The sequence below is a fragment of the Zingiber officinale genome, chromosome 3B, assembly GCF_018446385.1.
Source record: "Zingiber officinale cultivar Zhangliang chromosome 3B, Zo_v1.1, whole genome shotgun sequence".
Classification (NCBI taxonomy): Eukaryota; Viridiplantae; Streptophyta; class Magnoliopsida; order Zingiberales; family Zingiberaceae; genus Zingiber; species Zingiber officinale.
The window spans coordinates 96,566,355-96,586,634 of NC_055991.1; the positions used below are offsets into that span (position 1 = coordinate 96,566,355).

At 37.4% G+C, this 20,280-nt stretch overlaps 1 protein-coding gene across 1 annotated transcript in view; it reads right to left on the bottom strand.

Moving 5' to 3' along the window:
• LOC121967142 (ubiquitin carboxyl-terminal hydrolase 3-like) overlaps nucleotides 1-4,892 on the bottom strand; it is a 38,207-nt gene extending 33,315 nt beyond the window's left edge. The window contains exons 1-3 of the mRNA XM_042517188.1: nucleotides 4,738-4,892; nucleotides 4,399-4,542; nucleotides 4,266-4,319 (exon numbers count right to left, since the gene is read on the bottom strand). Coding sequence (XP_042373122.1) covers nucleotides 4,266-4,319; nucleotides 4,399-4,542; nucleotides 4,738-4,797 — 258 coding nt within the window. The 5' untranslated portion in view covers nucleotides 4,798-4,892. The remainder of the gene's footprint in view (nucleotides 1-4,265; nucleotides 4,320-4,398; nucleotides 4,543-4,737) is intronic.
• Nucleotides 4,893-20,280: the final 15,388 nt, after the last annotated feature.

The following is a 20,280-nucleotide window of genomic DNA, read 5'->3' on the forward strand; positions in this document are numbered from 1 at the left end:
TACAATATAAGAAATTATGTCTAGTGTAAGCAATGAAACTCCATGTCCTCTCCACTAACTTCTAATAAAACAACAACCAATCTTTATCCCACTAGATGAGGTTGGTTACATGGATCTTTCTACGTCACTGATCTTGATCCCCTACTATATCATCATTTATATTTAAATAAATTTTATCTTATTTTATTATTGCTAACCAAGTCTTTTTTGGTCTTCCTCTTCCTCGTTTGATATGGACATTTGTCATAGTTTCACATCGCCTAACTGGAACATTTATTGGTCGTCTAAGTACATGTCCGTACCACCTTAAACGTGTCTCTCAGAATTTTCTTCAAGCGAGGCAAGCAAGAGCGGAGTGAATTGCCTATAAAATAAAAATTAACCTTTCTCAGTGTCTCAACTCATATTAGTAGCACAATTATAACAAAAGAAATTGAACAACTAAAAATAGAAGAGGCCAAGAAATTAACTTGATTACAACCTAAATGGTTATTAATCCAAGGCACTGAAGAGCACTAGTAGATCTCCTTCGTTGCAGGCGGAGAAGTCTCTTACAGACGTTGACAGCTTAGAAAATAGATTAGGAAAGATTACAAGAGTTGTAGTTACAGTTGTTATTTATTTCCTACCTCCAGGGGCCATTTTATCACTCCTAGAAAATCTTATCCAAGGATGGAAGGTGCCTTCAAGAGGGTTTAAGGCGCCTTCAATTGGTTAAGTTTTATCCGTGCAAAGATAAAACTTTATCTTTGTTAACGGCTGTCGGAAGGCGCCTTTAAGGGCTGGAAGGTGCTTTCATACTGTTCATTGAAGGTGCCTTCCAAGCTTTTGAAGGCGCCTTCAGTACTATTCATAGAAGGCGCTTTCAAAGCCTTTGAGGGCGCCTTCAGCACTGTTCATCCGAAAATGATTAACTTCCCTTGTTAATCATTTTTCGCTCTGTTCGCTTGGGTGATGCTCCGGCCATCCGGAATTGAACTCACCCGAACCCAACTCCGGCCTTCTCCTCGAGCAGCCTTCCTCACCCGCTTCTTGTCCCTCAGACCGCCATGCGCGTCCTTCTCGTCCGCCGATGTACTCTTCTACAGCACTTCGTCCTTCGGATGCATTGAGCCCGTCGACTCCCTTCCTGTGTCATCCTTCTCGCTGGCTGCATCTTTCGCTCAACTTCTTGTGTTCCTAAGATCCTGCACACTTAAACACAAGGATCAAACATAACAGGACCTAATTGAACTTGGTTGGCCACATCAAAACTACCCGGGGTACTTACATATTCATCATGTCTTAAATAAAATGATATGCATCTAATAGGTTGTATGGATATTGGATATCAATTAGTGAAAAGATATAGATAAAAAAAACTAACAGTTCGGTACACGAAGCTCCCACCAATGCAGGGTCTCGAGGAAGGGTTTATTGTACACAGCCTTACCTTGCTTTGTAAGAGTCTATTTCCGATATTCGAAACTCATGACCTCTAGGTCACAGTAAGTTTACCATTGTGGCAAGGCTCCCCTTCAATTAGTGAAAAGATATAGATGAAGAAAATTAACAATTGTTATGTTTTATTAATCATCGGTTGTGTTAAGTAACTATGATAGTTCAAGCTACAATTGCATTCACAAAAGATCCCAAGTATCACTCAAAAACCAAGAACATTGACACCAAGTACAACTTCACAAGAGATATGTCTGCATAAGAAATTCAATATGTCTCCCGACACAAGATGATTACATATCCTTTCACAAAGCTCATATTTAGGGATGTTTTTAATAGTAATGTTAAATATTTGGGCCAGCATAAAGCTTAAAGTAATTGTGATTTACCTGTTGAACAACTTGTGGTTCTTTCCCTTTATATGTGTTTAACAATATTTATTATTTTATGCGAACGCCTACCAAGTTCAACATTTTATTTTAGAGAGGATATGCATAAATATATGTACACTAAAACTAAAAGATATGTAAAAAAGATATAAGATTTCCTTTTCACAAAAGCAATCATCTTCATTACTTTTGGAGGATTCAGACGGAGAACATTAAAGTTTAATATTTACATGATAATTTAGAGTTTAAGCTTAAAATATTAATGTCTCCACCACATTAAGGAAAAGTGGTCCTTAGAGTTAACCATAAGTGAATGTTATAGAAAATAATTGACCCTCCCTATTACCATGATGAGGATTAAACAAAGAACAAGAAGTGTATGTGAATTTAAATTACACATTTAGTATGTTAAAAATTTAAGACGTGCAATATTATAAAAAGCTAAGACATACACTCCATAGGAAAGAAAAATACTATAGTATGCAATTCATGATGCATGCATATTTTGAAATAACGTATCCAATGGGCGAAACAATCGAAACATATCATTCTCGAAAGTTACCAAAACACAATATCATTCGGCACATCTTCCACTGCTTGGCCTTCTTCCTCCTTTAACCTCTAATCAATCACCAACACCATGAAACATCAACACGATATCAAAATAATGTCATTCCAATTAAGGACCAAAAGTCTAGCACGGCTCAAGATTTTAAATGCATGTGTTAATAAAGGGTAAGAAAACCCATGATCTCAACTTTGTCAGTGTGAGACCCTACATATAATTAATACCCTGATTGTGTACCCTTAAACTCATGTTTATTTCTTAGAATTTATATTTAGTGTTTGCTAGTTTATAATATTTTCCAAAGGATCATATATAATGTAATCTCCTTAGATACTCTAGAAAAATAAATTATATAAAAAGTGCCAGGATAGAGAAAGAGACGGGTGATACTTACAAACTAATTATCACACTGTTGTATTTATTGGTCAGCTAATTATATTTATTTTTGTAATAAAACAAATCTGAGTACAAATAATAATACAATTAAATAACTAAGGCCACAAAGAGATACAAATTTTATAAATGATTAAGGGTATAACATACATGCTTAAAAAGTTATTACGCATATCCTCTTAACATACGTGCATATTCTCAAAGTATACTAACCACACCCTTTGATCAATTATGCACTATTTAGAGATAAGAATATCAATTGATCCCATCATATCTGTTGGAAGATTTAAGAATAAGGTCTGAGTCACCCATGAGGAGTCAACCTAGTTCCATTTGGAAATTTGCAGTTATTTCATCTATGTGAGTAACAGCAATTTGCAATCAATTCATCTATATAAATTAAAGAGAATGCAAAATAGTGATTTATAACAAATAAATATCATTTCTTTTTCCCATGATATATAGGGTCTATTTACCTGAATGGAGAATATGAAGGGAAGAGGGAAAGTAACAAGAAGGATGTACAGAGTGATAAACCTCCATATGTAATTGTCATTCTTTCTCTCTCCCTCCTTTTTCACCCAAACGAAACTCTTAGTCTCTACAATGAAAAAGATATCCAAGTTGTGAACAAAAGATTTGTATATTGTGACCTCTTCTTATACTATTGACACAATCAAAGGTGATAGATTTGTTTTCAGCAAGAGAAACCAATAAGTAAGACTTCTCCTGCAATAATGGATAGGATGAGCGTCTGCTGCATTTATGCTTTCATAGTGTATAACACCAGAGTACTCAAAATGTGAACACTGAGTATCACTAAGTATTCCTTTTACAAGAACCTGTCTGGTTGGTCATTTACATGTTCTCCCACCTGAAAGTTTAATGTAGCACAATCTATTTAGAGTCCTCCAAGAGTCTTCAATTGATCTTGTAGAGTAGCTTGGCTCTTGTTGATTATATGGGACTTCCCTGTCTACTCTTTTAAACTATTATAGTAATTACTTTGTAATTATTCCTCACATGATGCATTTAAGTGAGTTTGGCTCACTTTTCCTTTTCAAAAGAAAAAAAAAAAAGAATATTAATGGTCATAAGAACTTCTTGAATAAAACAAGAAAAAACATCTTAACAGTCACTAAGCCTACTCTTACGACTATGACACAAGGGTTAAGCATTCAACATGACTTGAAGCATTTTTACAATAAACTGAATGTATATCTTTAGAAACCGATTCCAAATTCTCTATTGCAGATACTTGGCTATCATAACAATTTGCAAAAACTTTGGCCATACACGATCAAAGAAACACATAACATATTATAGAATCTGTCTTTCTAGCTTCAGGGATCCCTATATAGACTTTGAACAATTAAAGATTCACAGAAGAAACAAATTGCATCGGACGACAGATTAATTACCCTCGAGCAGAGATTAGTATGGATAATCCGCACAACTTGCAATATGTATATACGCACCTTATTTTCATCTACTGGGATCAGCTTTGGATCGGCTACCCTCTCTGCTTCCGCCTGGACCAACCAGGAGACCAAATCCTACGTTAGAAAACAAAATTCTTAATAAAAACAATGAATCGCAACAGAGTGTGACCTCCGAATCCGAGTCAGAAGAGTATGGAAACAGGAACAGCACAGCGAGCACAGGCTTAGGCACCATCTCCAGGAGTTCCTCCTCCAAGCCATACACGTCGTTGAACTCCACTTCGCCCTCCGGGACACCAAGACCCCAAATGAACTGAGATGAAAAAGAAAAACAAGATCAATTTTCTGTCGTATTAGATGACACAAATAGGAGCAGTTTGGCTATTCCTTTCTCTAGGAACGATGAGAAAAGGCAAAGAACAGATTGTAAAAGCCCGAGAAAGAAAGAAAGAAAGAAACGGATCAGGTGAAGAGATGCAGCAATAACGGAGGCGGGGGAGAGATGAACCTGATTCATGACATCGGGGTTTGCTTCGAGGGGAAGCCATCGTTTCTTTTCTGATGCCATCTTCTCGTTGCTCGACCAGATATGAGAGCATACAAGGCGTAACAAAACATCACAGGCAATCGCGAGGGATGTAAATATTTGTGCCAATGGGCCAGCGGCGGATCGACCAGGCTAAGGAAAGCAGTGATGTAAATGGATTGAGCTTCAGTTTTCAAATGTGACGATTCCGCTCGTCCCTAGCTTAACATGGAGGAGATAAATCACGGATGGTAGTATCATATATCTTAACCATCGCACCACCCCGTGACCCAACATGAATCATGTTCGTGAATAAATTTGATGTTCGATTAATAAAAATTTATTTATATTTATTCAATATATATATAATTAATTAAATAAATAAATTTAAATAACTCATTAAATTAAATAAATAATCTTAAACACATATATATTCAGCTTGTAAATATTAAACAACGTGAAGGGGAGCCTTGGCGTAACGGTAAAGTTATTGCCATGTGACCAAAAGATCACGGGTTCGAATCCTAGAAACAACCTCTTGCAAAAAGCAGGGTAAGGCTACGTACAATGGATCCTTCCTCGGGACCCCGCATGGCGGGAGCTTCGTGCACCGTGCTGCCCTTTAAATATTAAACAACGTTCGTAAACAATATTCACAAAACATATTTATTAATAGAACTCTTGTCAATATACTAAATAAATAATAAAATAAAATAAAAAAAAACAAATAAGTTTGAATTATGAAGCTTAATAATCAATCAAATAACTAAAAGTTTCAAATAATTAATCAAGCTTGAATTGAGAGATTAATAACATCTAAATGAACTAAGCTTAAGTCAAGCTTAAATTAAGAGCTCAATAACATCTAATCGAATCAAGCTCATGTCAAACTTTAAACAAGCTCAAATTCATAAAAAATAAACCAAGTCAAGCTTGAACAATCATTTCAAAAACTTAGTTTATTTTAAGTTCAACTCGGCTTAGCTTAATTAACTTATCAAATAAACTTGAACACCCCTCAGTTTGGCTCAACTCATTTACAGCCCTAAACCTACTAGCACAGTCTTAGACTCTTAGTTAGCTTCAACTGTCAACTTCAATGGCATGAGGCCTGGCCAGCATGAATCTAAACCTACTTACGAATCGAGTCGAAATCGAAACCAAACAGTAAACTAATTATCCATTGATCTAGTTCAACAGACTCAATTGACAATCGTCTATTTATTTATAAAATGTTTTTTAATTATTTTAGAATTTTTAAATTATTTAATAATATTTTAGTGATATTAATAGTATAGTTTAATATAAATTAACTCATTTGTTTAAAATCTTTTAATATAAAACTATTGTTATTAAGTCAATTTTTTAATTTATCTGTCTTAAAAATCATTAAATTTATTAATCTAACTCTCTTAATATTATTTATTAGTGTTATTTTATCTTTTTTATTATAAATTATTTTATTTATATGATATATCTAATAATAAATTTATGATATAATTTATTTAACAATAATTGTATATATATAATAAAGATTATTAAACATACAAAATTAATCAAAATATATAACTTATGGTAGTAATATATAATAATATTAATGTTAGCTAAAATTTATTAATATAAAAAAAATTAAAGATGATTCAAAATTTAATATAACATTATTTTGATTTATTTGACTCTCAATGTTTTTTGGAAGCTTAAACACAAAAATAATAAAAATATTTAATGAACTACATTATTTTAATTCAGAAAAATAGATAATTGATGATTTAGAACTATCAATTGTAACTGAATTAGACAAATGAGATTAAAGGTCGATATGTTTAAAATAGTTGAATCGATAATTCCAAGCCGTCGCATGATTAAGTCGATATGTACCCAGACTCAATATTCTCTTAATATTTCAAAAAATATATTTGTCAAGTTATTTAAAAAGGTAGATTTAGTTTTATTTTTTAAAAAGAATTTGTTAAAAAAACTAGTGTTTTTTTATTTTCAGCTAGTTGTTTCGGTCATCCAAATATTTGTTGGGAACATAAGGTCCCACCAAAGATAACTAAAACTAAAAATTTTAACTTGTGTCAATCAAACATTCCTCTCATTTATATAGCATTGGGGATGACCAGCCCAGAACCTTCCTAACATTAGATAAAACAATTAGATGAAGCTAAATTAATATTCGTGGATCAAAAGTCGTCTAGGTGCACAAACATTTTTTGTTTTGTCCCGTCTAATTTTTCTATTTATCTCCAAGTATTTTTATCTTTTATTCACTTAACTAGAGATGATTAATTCAATCGTACATAAATTTTTCATCGATCATCAGATAAATTAAAAAAATACAAATGAGTCATAGGAACGATCAAATACCATGAGGATACGTTTGGTTGGGGGTTATTATTGATAGCTTTGGTTATCTATCCAAGGTTATCAACAAAACCTTTGTTTGGTTTAGATCATCAATGATTCCCAAGTTATAATGCATGTCTGACACGTCAGTAATTTGGGCATCCAACTCGGAATCGGAAAACCTCAGAAAAGCGAGATTTTTCTTGATCCGGGGTTAACAATTTTTTTTAGACAAAATTAGTGTTGGAAATGTGAATGGAATAAAGAAGTGGAGACGAAGAGACTCTACTGTGCATGGGTTTAGTCCCACATTAGAAGTCTCTTGCCTTTATTGTTGGTTTAAATTATGACGCATGCATTGTAAACATATGATGGGGAGAGACTCTCTCACGTGTGAGTGCGCAGGGGTGGGTGCAAATCCAGGGCCCGGATTGTACTGAACCAAGGTTGACTCGTGCGCGAGCACAACTTGCGCATGTTGAATGTCGATCCGGTTGAGGTAAAATTTACCCAAAAGAATGAACCAACATATTGCCACTTGAATCTTGTTCAAGGGTGTAATGGAAGCATTAATGTGAAATTAATGTTGATCCTGTAACGTCTCGACATTAATGAAGACATTAAATCCATTAATGATGAAATTAAACTCAGCATTAAATGGTCATAATTTGATCATTTATTGTAGGCAAGATGAGAGCTCCTATATAAGGAGACTAAATCTTGAGCAAAGCGAAGAGAAAGCGAAAGCAAAGCAAAAGTAAGAGAATTCATCCACCTTCGTTCCCCGATTCTTTTCTCTCAGTCGTGCATCCGCTCAGCTAAACTACTTGTGATAGCACTCAGGTGCATTCTCAGTTCACCACGAACAACCAGTGTTTGGTTGTGTTCGTGGTTTTGCCGTTATATCCTGGGAAACAGACGATCCGAGAAAACCTCGAAACACAGCCGGAGGTGGGACAAATCTGTTTCAAGGAAACTGCGTCGATCGCAGGCCTCGGTCCGCTGCTCCGTTTGTCCGCTCGGTTGGACTCTTCATCTGCTGGGTCGGCCACTCGCCCTTCTGATCTGCCCGACCGATCTCCCGCTCTGTCTGTCTATCCTTCAGTCTGCTCGGACACTTTGATTGCTCAGACTCTGAGGTCAGAAAACCATCCCCTGCTGGCAGCCTGAGATTATCTGCTCAGGTCATCTTAACTATGAGTTGAATTTAATTCGAGTATTTAGATTCAGCTAATTTCCTGTAAATCTCCGGCTACAGATTATTTGGTTTCCAACAATCTTGAAACAGATTCGATTCTGTTGAGATGGTCACGAAACGAAATGTTGAGGTGCAACAGACTCAACACGTGCAGGCCCCCTCCGCCCCAATTGGAACTGTGTCAATCAGTCATGGAGAAAAGCCAGAGAAGTTCAGTGGACTGAACTTCAAGAGGTGGTAGCAAAAGATGCTCTTCTACCTGACCACGCTCAATCTAGCTCGGTTCTTGACCGAGGACCCTCCCAAGCGCACTGAGGATGCTGATGCGCAAACCATCAGTATAGTGGAGGCATGGACTCATTCTGAGTTCCTTTGCCAAAACTATATCCTCAACTGCCTTGCTGACTCGCTGTACGCTGTGTATAGCATGAAGAGAACGACTAAGGAGCTGTGGGAGTCCCTGGACAAGAAATACAAGACGGAGGATGCAGGGGCAAAGAAGTTCATCGTGGGTCGATTCCTGGACTACAAGATAGTTTACTCCAAGATGGTGATCAGCCAAGTCTAGGAGCTTCAGGTGATCTTGCACGAGATCCACTCAGAAGAGATGGTTCTGAGTGAAACCTTCCAGGTGGCTGCTATCATTGAGAAACTGCCTCCCAGCTGGAAGGACTTCAAGAACTACCTGAAGCACAAGCGGAAGGAGATGAATGTGGAGGAATTCATTATTCGACTTCGCATCAAAGAAGACAACAAGAGTTCAGAGAGGAAACTGTTCTCTCGGGCTACTGTGAAAGCCAACGTGGTCGAGCTCAGTCAAAGCTCGAAGCGGAAGAACCCCAAGTCTTCCAAGATGGGACCCAGAGGAGACATCAGCAAGAAGAAGTTTTCTGGGAAGTGCTTCAACTGTGATAAAGTGGGTCACAAATCTTCGGAGTGCAGAAAGCCGAAGAAGAAGCAAGAGGTCATCCTGAACGAGGGACCAGAAATGGACGACCTCTGCGCTGTGGTCTCTGAGTTGAACCTGATCGGTTCAAACCAGCACAATGGTGGATCGATACTGGAGCCACCAGACATGTGTGCTACAACAAGGAGCTTCTCCACAACTTCGAGGAAGTCACTGGAGACAAACTGTTCATGGGGAACTCAGCAACCTCGGACATCATAGGCCAAGGAAAGGTGGTGCTGAAGATGACCTCGGGTAAGGACCTCACTCTGAACAATGTGCTGTATGTTCCGGAGATTCGGAAGAATCTAGTGTCCGGATCACTGTTAAGTAAGCATGACTTTCACATTGTTTTTGAGTCGGACAGAGTTGTATTGTCCAAAAATGGAATGTTTGTAGGAAGAGGCTATGTATTTGATGGGTTGTTTAAGCTCAATGTAATGTCCATTAGGCCCAAGATAAATAAAAATGAAAGCTTTTCCACTTATATGCTTGAGTCTTCGTGTTTGTGGCATGGTAGACTAGGACATGTTAACTACGATGTGTTGCATAGATTAATAAACATGCAAAGCATACCTACATTCCACCTTGACCCCAAACACAAGTGTGAGATTTGTGTTGAAGCGAAAATGACAAGGTTATCCTTTTAACATATTGAAAGAAATAATGAACCACTTGACCTAATTCACACTGATGTGTGCGACCTAAAAGGTACACCAACACGTGGTGGTAATAAATACTTCATCACTTTTGTAGATGATAACATAAAATATTGTTATGTGTATCTTCTCAAAAGTAAGGATGAAGCTATAGAGAAATTTGCTCTCTATAAGAATGAGGTTGAAAACCAACTTAATAGGAACATTAAGGTGGTTCGAAGTGACCGAGGCGGTGAATATGTGTCACCATTCGCTGAGTTGTGTGCTGAACATGGGATCAGACACGAAACAACAGCTCCATATACTCCTCAGCAAAACGGAGTTGCTGAGCGAAAGAATCGAACTCTTAAGGAGATGATGAATGCTCTTCTATTAAGCTCTGGATTGCCAGAGTCCATGTGGGGGGAAGCTGTGTTTACAGCTAATTACCTTTTAAATAAGGTGCCCCGGAAGAAAATAGATTTGGGGCAAAACCTTGCCATTTTGGAAAAATCTTCTTGGTAGTCGAAGCCTACAAGTGTCTAAACACTTGTGCTTCGCTTCTACGAGAAAAATACCCATAAAAACTATAAAAATCATAAATTCACAGAAAGTTACAGATTTGTAATTTTCATAAAAATACAAATTAAAACATGTATACGCTTCACACGTGGCTCTGATACCACTGTTGGGTTTTTCGGGCCGCAAAAATCACTTTTTGCGTTGCGGAAACCCCGAAACCCCCATGCCACGGATCCGTGCGAAGAAATAAAATTATGTAAAACTTTCATATACATGTTTTCTACTCTAGATCTACATTAGATCTACAAAAGGAAAAAGGTTACCCTTGATGTAAAGTCCTTCGTAATCCCGCTCGTCCAAGGTTCGTCGCCGGATCTCGAGAGTATCAAAGTAGATACTCCTCTATGTGTATCCACACGAACAACTCGATGCAGAGAACCTCTAAGGATGTGCTAGCAACCTTAGAAGATCAGTAATGGTGGAGGAGAGGGAGAGAAGAGAAGAGCTTGAGGAAGAAGAAGGAGTTACTCACTAAGCACACAAAATACACTAACTCTCTCATCTAAAGTGGCCGGCCATTTTAAGAGAGATTGTAACCTCCATGGGATGCCAAGAGTCACAACTCTTGGTAACTCCCATGAGGTGGCATCTCACTTAAGCAACCATGATGATGTGGAGCATCATCATTGGTCCACTTCTTGCCAACTCACCAATGAGGTGGCAAATGGTCAAGTCAAACTTAACTCTTCATCTTCCTCTCAAGTCAAGTCAAACTTGACCACTTCTCTCCCATGGTTGATCAAATCTAACCATTGGTTCAAATCAATTTTAATTTAATGAATCTCTATTCATTGAATTAAATTGATTCAATGAGTCTAAGTCCAAATTAGACTCATTTAATACATGAACCAAATTGAGTCCAACTCAATTGACCTAATTTGGATTACTCTTAATCCAATTTGGTTCATGACATGAACCTAATCCTTTAGGTTTATCAAATGAACCTAATCTCCATCTAATTGTCCTTTGTGTGTGACCCTATAGGTTCTTGTAACATTGGTAATGCTCCTAAACTCATTTAGGAGCATAAGTAATGAGCGGTATCTAGCAACACATCATTACTACCCAAGTTACAAGAATGTTAAGATCCAACATCACCTTGTGACTACTAATTGTGACTCTTCACAATATATGACATTATCCTTCTATCCTAGACATCTAGATTGATCAATATGAGGCATAGATCATGTCATCCTCTAATCAATCTAAATCTTGAACTTCAAGTAGACTCACTCGATCAAATGAGCTCAATATCTTATATTGACTCATTTGGGCATGGTCATGCACTTAGTGGTCTCACTCTACCAAGAATATCGATGTCTCTCCCGTCTTATAGGAGGGATAGATCTCATTTACATCACTCACATCCCTCCGCATAATTTGTTACATACCCAGTAATCGCCTTTATAGTCCACCCAGTTACGGGTGACGTTTGACGATGCCAAAGTATGTAACTCCTTATGTAGGGAACCATGGTGACTTTAGGTCCAAGGACTAGTAGTCATACTAATAGCCACATGAGAAAGTATATGTCACTCATATAACGATCCATGATACTTTCTTATGGCGGGTCATTCAGTATACATTCTCCAATGCATATCCATGTGTCAACTTGATATCTCTATATCCATGACTTGTGAGATCAAGTCATCGAGTTGACCTACATGCTAGTCTCGTCGCATTAACATTGTCCCTGAATGTTTATACTCGACTATGAATGATTAAGAGTAGTGTTCCCTATATCATCTCACTATCGATTCAACCAATCGATTGATATAGGTAAGAACCTTCTACTCAAGGACGCTATTATACTTAGTTATTTGACACCAATACAAGTAAATATAATAATAAAAAATAAATACCTTTATTTATATATACAACAATATGATACAACGAGTCTATACAACAATCATCAAATGATTGGCTCTAGGGCTCTAACTAACACTTACCTATCAATTTCAAGACTTATCGCCCAATAATGTTTTGCATTACTCATACAAGGCCTCAAAGGAACACTCGATGCCAAAGTCAGAGAATAGATATTATCGAATTGTTATTTATTTCTTATTAAGCACACTTATCTATACTGGTAGATTTTTTTTCAGCAGGTGGCACAACCGTGTTGGGTTCTATAAGGTCTGGCACGCCTGTGGCAGCTGCTGCGACTGCTCCATGCTACTTCCTAGATTGTTTACCATGGCTATCGCAGTTGCCATGGCTAGCCCACGAAATTTTCTAACTCTGAAATTAAACAAAGAATAAGTTAAAAGTGAAGCACCAAAGGAGAAAACCTAAAGGAAAAGGGGGAAAAGACTTGGGCTATCTCTAAAGAATTGCTTATTTTAGGTCGCAAGCTCAACCCCTATCAATTTTAACTCAGAGCCTTTGGTTTGAGGGGGTTATATTCGACCACCTCCAGTATTTCTTGTTCTTCACCTGCTTTGCAATGATATATATGTTAAACTTTCCATTTTCAAATTCAAATCCTTCATCAATGCTCCCCTTCTTTATTGGATCAATTTGTGGGCATCCCCATGGTAATTTATCATCCATCTGCAAACCATCTGCAAACAATCTACCCTACAACAAGCATTCTTTGTAGGAGCTAGATTAGTGGCTTTAGATAAATCAAATTCGATCTTGTCCTCGCCAACTATCAAGGAGAGCTTGTGGTTCTTGATGTCTATCATGGCTCTAGTGGTGGCCAAGAAAGGCATCTCAAAAATAATAGGGATATGAGGGTCTTCCTCCATCACCAATATCACAAAGTCGGTAGGCAAAATAAATTTTCTTACCTTTACTTACACATCCTCAAGAATACCCAATAGGTACTTGACGGAATAATCCACAAGTTGTAAAGCCTAGTCGTTAATTCAACTCACCCAAACCAAGTTTCTTGCAAATAGATAAAGACATGAGGCTCACGCGAGCATCGAAATCACAAAAAGATTTGTTGATTTTAGTATCACCAATATTGCATGGGATAGAAAAACTATGTAGATCTTGGTGTTTAGGAGACGACTTAATTTGGATTAATGCGCTACACTCCTCCGTTAAGCTACGGTCTTGTAGTCCACTACCTTCCTCTGGTACGAAAGAATGTCATTCATGAATTTGAAAAGGTCAGCATTTGTTGTAAGGCGTCAAGGAAGGGTATGTTCACAACAAGTTTCTTGATCTTTTCTAGGAATTGGCTGAATTGTTCGTCTAGTTTCTCCTTGGCCAACAAGTTTCCTCAATGGTATCTTGCCTTTAGGTTACTCAATTGTCTCTTTAGATTCCTTTGTAGGCTCCTCTCTAATGGATGATGTGTGAGTTCTTTCATCTTCTTTGTCAATAGAAGCTCCTTCACTTTTATTGCTTTCCCTCAGATTGTCAAAGTTTTACCGCTCCTCAAGGTAAGAGTGTTGCAATGCTCCATTGGGGTTGCCTCTAGTTGCCTTGGAAATCTCCTTGGAGCTTGATCTGCGCAATTTGATTTTCAACATTTTAGTATGATTGTACAAATCGTCTATCTTACCTCCCATTTGTTTGGGCACTTATCCTATGTCTTGGTGCATTCACTCAAACTTCCCATTTTGTTTACTCTAAACCGTGACGAAGTTATCTGATAGTGTCTCCAATTTAGACTTTGATGGTTGTTGGAATCCAAGTTTCCCCCCATAATTTATTTATCTATTGTTCTCTTAGTTATTTTTGTTGGGATCTTTGTATTGGTACAATTTGAGCGTGGACAGAATGACGGTATATCATCGTTTTGGCGAAGTCGAGGCTAAAGTTAGACTCTATCTCTTTAAGACAAATTTGTCCCGCACACGGTGCTCACAGACACGACAATCGTCTCCCAAGATACAACGACTTTATCTTACGATAATAGCACTATAAATCGTAAGACCTCTGAACCGAAGAAGGCTTCTCGAACTCTCTAATGCAAGTATAGAATACAATGCTTGCTTTGCTTAGAAGGAATTGAGTGAATGAAATGAAGATGTGAGAGACTTTATTTATACTAAATGAAGGGGTATAAGAACCTCTTGGTTCAATTAGATCTCATCCATCCATTTTGAATTGGATGATGTAGATCGCATCCTTTCCTAAGAGGCACACTACCTCTTCATAACATGTCACCCTTTAACTATCCAAAAAGCACTTAAACCTTTTAATTTCTCATTTATAATTTCTAACAATCCCATACATAAATGAAAATTAATGCATGCATGTTATCACCTAAGGAGAGTTCAATCGATAAGTTAATGCATCGAGAGAGGTAACTTGTGGCTTTGAACCTTCCGTAGTGGAATGCTATCGAGCATACTAGGCTACGTAGTGAACGTGATGTCTTGAACTGCTCAGTTATTTGTATATACTAAGACAATAACATCCACACAGAGACTTATCTCAACTACTTTTGGTTCTCATGGTTGGTTCCGTTTTGGCCATGAGCACCATCTTGGATTCATGAGTGTTTCATTGAAGTAGCCAATCTTCACACTCACATAGGTGACACTTCTATCAAGAGTTTCCTACCATACTCCACCTTATAAAGGTATATAAGTCATTAAAAGCATACGCTTAACCTCACTACATGTGATAGGATAACACAAGTTCATCCTAGGATTGGGATAGAGATAATATATCTCGTGTGTTATAACACAACTTCTGTAACTTCGTTGTCCCATTGAATTAAGATCTTAGGATCTCCAGTCAACAAGGTTGGGTTACCGCTACAGTCGTTTTAGTTGTAGATTTTTAGTCTCATTCCTCTCGATGTGCAGTATACTTGATCTCGACTTAGCCCCTTCATAAGAGGGTCTGCCAAGTTATCTTTTGACTTGACATAGTTGATTACAATCACTCCGTTCGAGATCAACAACCTAATGGTATTGTGTCTGCGACATATATGTCGAGACTTACCATTATACATATTACTCTGTGCCCTTCCAATCACCGATTGACTATCACAGTGTATAAGTACGGTGACACAAGTTTCGTCCAGTTCAGAATATCTTCCAAGAAATTCCTCAGCCATTCATCTTCTTCTGCTTCTTTGTCTAGTGCCATAAACTCGGATTCCATAGTTGACCGAGCAATGCATGACTACTTTATGGATTTTCAAGATACCGCTCCTCCACCGATTATGAATACATACCAACTAGTGGATTTGGAATCTTTTGTATCTAATATCCAATTAGCATCACAATATCCCTCTAAGACAGTGGGATACGTTCCGTAATATAATCCGTGGTTCATAGTATATTTCAAATATCTAAGAACTCACATCAATGCTTTATAATGGGTGTCGTTTGGATTACTCATAAAATGACTCAGCTTGTTTACCACACAAGTAATATCTGGACATATGCAGTTTGCGAGATACATCAAATTACCTATTAACCGAGAGTATTCCAATTGTGATATGGGCTCCCCATGGTTTTTTGCTAAGTGTTAACTTAGATCTATAGGTGTTTTTACTATAGAGAGATCGTACACATTGAACATTTTCAACACTAACACTACATAATGAGATTGTGTCAAAACTATCCCATTGGATTTCTTGAGAATTTTAATTCCCAATATAATATCTGCTAGACTCATATCTTTCATATCAAAATTCTTGGTCAACATTTTCTTTGTACTCATGATTACCTTATGATTACTGCCCATTATAAAGCATGTCGTCTACATATAGACAAACAATTACATGACCTTTAGGTGTGTGTTTGACATAAATGCATTTGTCATGTTCATTTATTTTAAATTTGTTTGATAACATTGTTTTGTCAAAAAAAATTTGTCATTGTTTAGGCGCTTGTTTAAGTCCGTACAATGACTTAATATGTCAACACACCTTTTCCTCTTTTCTTGGAGCTACGAACCTCTCGGGTTGCTCTATATTTATTTCTTCTTCTAACTCATCATTTAAGAACGCAATCTTAACATTCATTTGGTGTATTTCAAGGTTAAACAATGTTGCGATGGTTATCAGCACTCGTATGGACGTAATCATTGTCACCGGTGAGTAGGTATCGAAGTAATCGATACATTCCTTTTGCTTGTATCCTTTGGCTACAAGTCTGGCTTTATACTTGTCAATCGATCTATCAGCTTTATACTTGCATTTTAGTATCCATTTACAACCTAATGGTTTAGTACCAGAAGGAGGTCCACTAATTTTCAAGTATGGTTATTCATGATGGACTCGATTTCATTATTGACAGCTTCTTTCTACAATGGGGCGTCGAGATTAGAAAGAGTTTCGCTTAATGTTTTTGGGTACATTTTCGACATAAAAGTCATGAAGTCCGGCCCGAATGATTTCTCAACTCTAGCCCATTTGCTCCGACGTGGCTCTTCGCTTAATTGTCAATTGTCATTTTATGACAACTAAGTTCAGAAACATCATTTTCCTTAGAACTTTCGTTGTTATTACTTTGAATGTTTCTCTTCTTATTCGGGAATATGTTTTCAAAGAATATCGCATTCCGAGATTTTATGGTTGTTCCCACATAAATATCATGAATGTTTGACTTGTGAATTATGAAACGATATGCACTACTATTATGGGCATATCCGGCAAATATCGCATCAAACGTTTTAGGTTAGATTTTTACTTGTTTTGGCTTGGGTACTTCAACCTTTGCTAAGCACCCCCACACTTTCAGATATTTGTACAATGGCTCGCGGCCTTTCCATAGCTCATATGGTGTTTTATCATTTTTCTTGTGAGGGATTTTGTTGAGAATGTGGTTTGTTGATAATATAGCTTCTCCCCATAAATTTTGGGGTAAGCCTAAATTTATCAACAAGGCATTCATCATTTCCTTTAATGTCTAATTTTTACGTTCGGCAACACTATTTGATTGAGGCGAGTAAGGCGTCATTGTCTAATGGATAATGCCAGATTCTGATCAAAACTCATCAAACAGTGCAATATATTCTCTACCTCTATCGCTACGAATTATTTTAATTTGTTTATCAAGTTAATTCTCAACTTTTGTTTTATAGGTTCTAAAAGGTTCTAAGGCTTCATCTTTACTTCTTAAAAGAAAGACATAATAAAACCTCGTGCAGTCATCGATAAAAGTAATAAAATACTTTTTACCTCCTATAGTTTGTATGAATTTTAAGTCACATAGATCACTATGTATTAACTCTAGAGGAGTCGTTGACCTTTCCACTGAATGAAAAGATAGTCTCGTCATTTTTGCTTCCACACACACATCACATTTGTATGTTTTGTCCATATTGACATTTGGTAATAAATTTAACTTGACGAGACGTTTAAGAGTATTATTATTGACATGCCCAAGTCACGATTATGCCAAAAATTAAAACACTCAACAACATAGCTGGAAGCTTTTATTTTATTACCATCAAAGTCACGATGTATAGTCATTACAACCATTTTGAACATACTTTGTTCTAAGTACCCCTTACCTGCAAATACACCATTCTTCGTAAGTATAAAGTTGTTTGACTGGAACACTAGTCCAAAACCGACTTTAACAAGTGTCGATCCAGAAATTAGGTTTTTCCTGATATCGGGAACATGAAACACATCAATGAGCATTAGCTCTTTCCCAGATGTCATTTTCAGAACAACCTTCCTGAGTCTGACAATCGGGGATGTCTTGGAATTGTCCATATAGAGCTTTCTTCCACTTATCGGAGTATACTTGGAGAACATCGCCTTATCATAACATATATGACGTGTTTCTCCAGAATCGATCCACCACTGCTTCGGGTTATCCATCACCGTATTGGCTTCAAACACGACCGCAATGAGATCTAATTCCATGTCATCAGAAGTTACAACCTGATTCGTAGCATTCTTCTGACTCTTGGTTGGTTTCTTCGGGCATCTGCAGTCTTTGGACATGTGCCCTAGCTTTCCGCAGTTGTAGCATGTGCCCTTGAATTTCTTGCCTTGAGCCTTCTTTTTGGATTGGTTCGGCTTTTGGCTTAGCCATGTTCGACATCTCGTCGATTGCCCACTTTGTTCCTCTGGAGTCGGACATCTTTCGATTATCTTCCTCAATTCGTAGCCTTAGGATTAGGTCTTCAAGCTCCATCTCCTTTTGCTTGTGCTTCAGGTAATTTTTGAAATCCTTCCATGACAGAGGGAGTTTCTCAATTATCGCAGCTACTTTGAACGACTCGTTCAGCTTCATGCCTTTGACATCCAGATTATGCATTATCAATTGCATGTCTTGAACTTGAAATGTCACGCTCTTGGAATCCATCATCTTGAAATCGAGAAATCGTTCGACAATGAATTTCTTCAATCCAGTATTTTCGATTTTATATTTCTTTTCAAGTGATTCCCACATAGATTTTGTCGTTTTCATCAAACAATACACGTTATACAACGTGTTGTCCAATGCGTTGAGAACGTAGTTGTGGCACAAGAAATCTCCATGCGCCCATGTATCACATGCAACCTTATTATTGGACTTTCCTTCCGTAGCAGCTGGTGGGTCTTTATGCAGAAATCGTACGAGGTTTAGCGTTGTACAACATCTTTTGCTACCATCGTTTGAAGTTGGTTCCGTTGAACTTCTCCGGCTTTTCTCCGTGTGGAATGGCGGTCGAACCATTGTTGATCTCAACCATCAGTTTGCACGATTAGAATTCGTCTTAAAAATGTTGGGATCTTTGTATTGGTGCAATCTGAGCGCGGGCAGAATGATGGTATACCACCATTTTGACGAAGTCGAGGCTAGAGTTAGACTCTATCTCTTTAAGACGAATTTGCTCCGCACACGGTGCTCACGGAACACGACAATCGTCTCCCAAGATACAACGACTTTATCTTGCGATAGCAGTACTGCAAATTACAAGACCTCCGAACAGAAGAAGGTTTCTCGAACTCTCCAATGCAAGTATGGAATGCAATGCTTGCTTTGCTTGGAAGGAATTAAGTGAATGAAATGAGGATGTGAAGGACTTTATTTATACTAAATGTAGGGATATAAGAATCTCTTGGTTCAATTAGATCATATCCATCCATTTTGAATTGGATGATGTAGATTGCATCCTTTCCTAAGAGACACACTACCTCTTCATAAGATGTTACTCTTTAACTATCCAAAAAACACTTAAACCTTTTGATTTCTCATTTATAATTTCTAACAATTTATGTACAAGACGTAGGACGTAGGATGTAGGACGTAGGACGTAAGGCGTAGGACGTAAGACATTGGAATGATTCCTCCAAGCAAGGTACCAAAATGTAAACAGGATTCTCTGGTCCGTAAATTGTAGACCAGAGGATAGTCTGCAAATTGCGGATCAGAGGATGATCCATAAATTACAGACCAGAGGATAGTCCATTGATTGTGATTGGTGGATTATGATAAATCTCATCTATTTAAATAATAGGATCTATTAAAATGAACCAATTCATAAAATGAATCACCCTCTGATATGCAATCCATTCTCACTAAAATGTAGTGCGCCCTTTGAGAAAATATTGTATTCTTATTGATAGATGCATCAACCTCACTTTAACGTACTGGAGGTGCTGCCGGACTCCAGGAAAAGCTTACGACCGTAAAATGTCATTGGTAGACAATGACATACATCTCAACTTGACTATAGTTCAACACATGCCCGACGACCCCTCGAGACGGTGCGGTGGTTAAAATATAAGATATTACCATATAAAATTTTAGAGTCAAAACTCGACGTGTCCGAATTGCCTCCTCTCATGCCTTAACACATGCACTAATAATTAATAGTCATCCGTGATTTACTTCCTCCGTGTTAGCCTAGGGACGAATTGGCAAGGGCGCTAGGGGCGAGTGAATCGT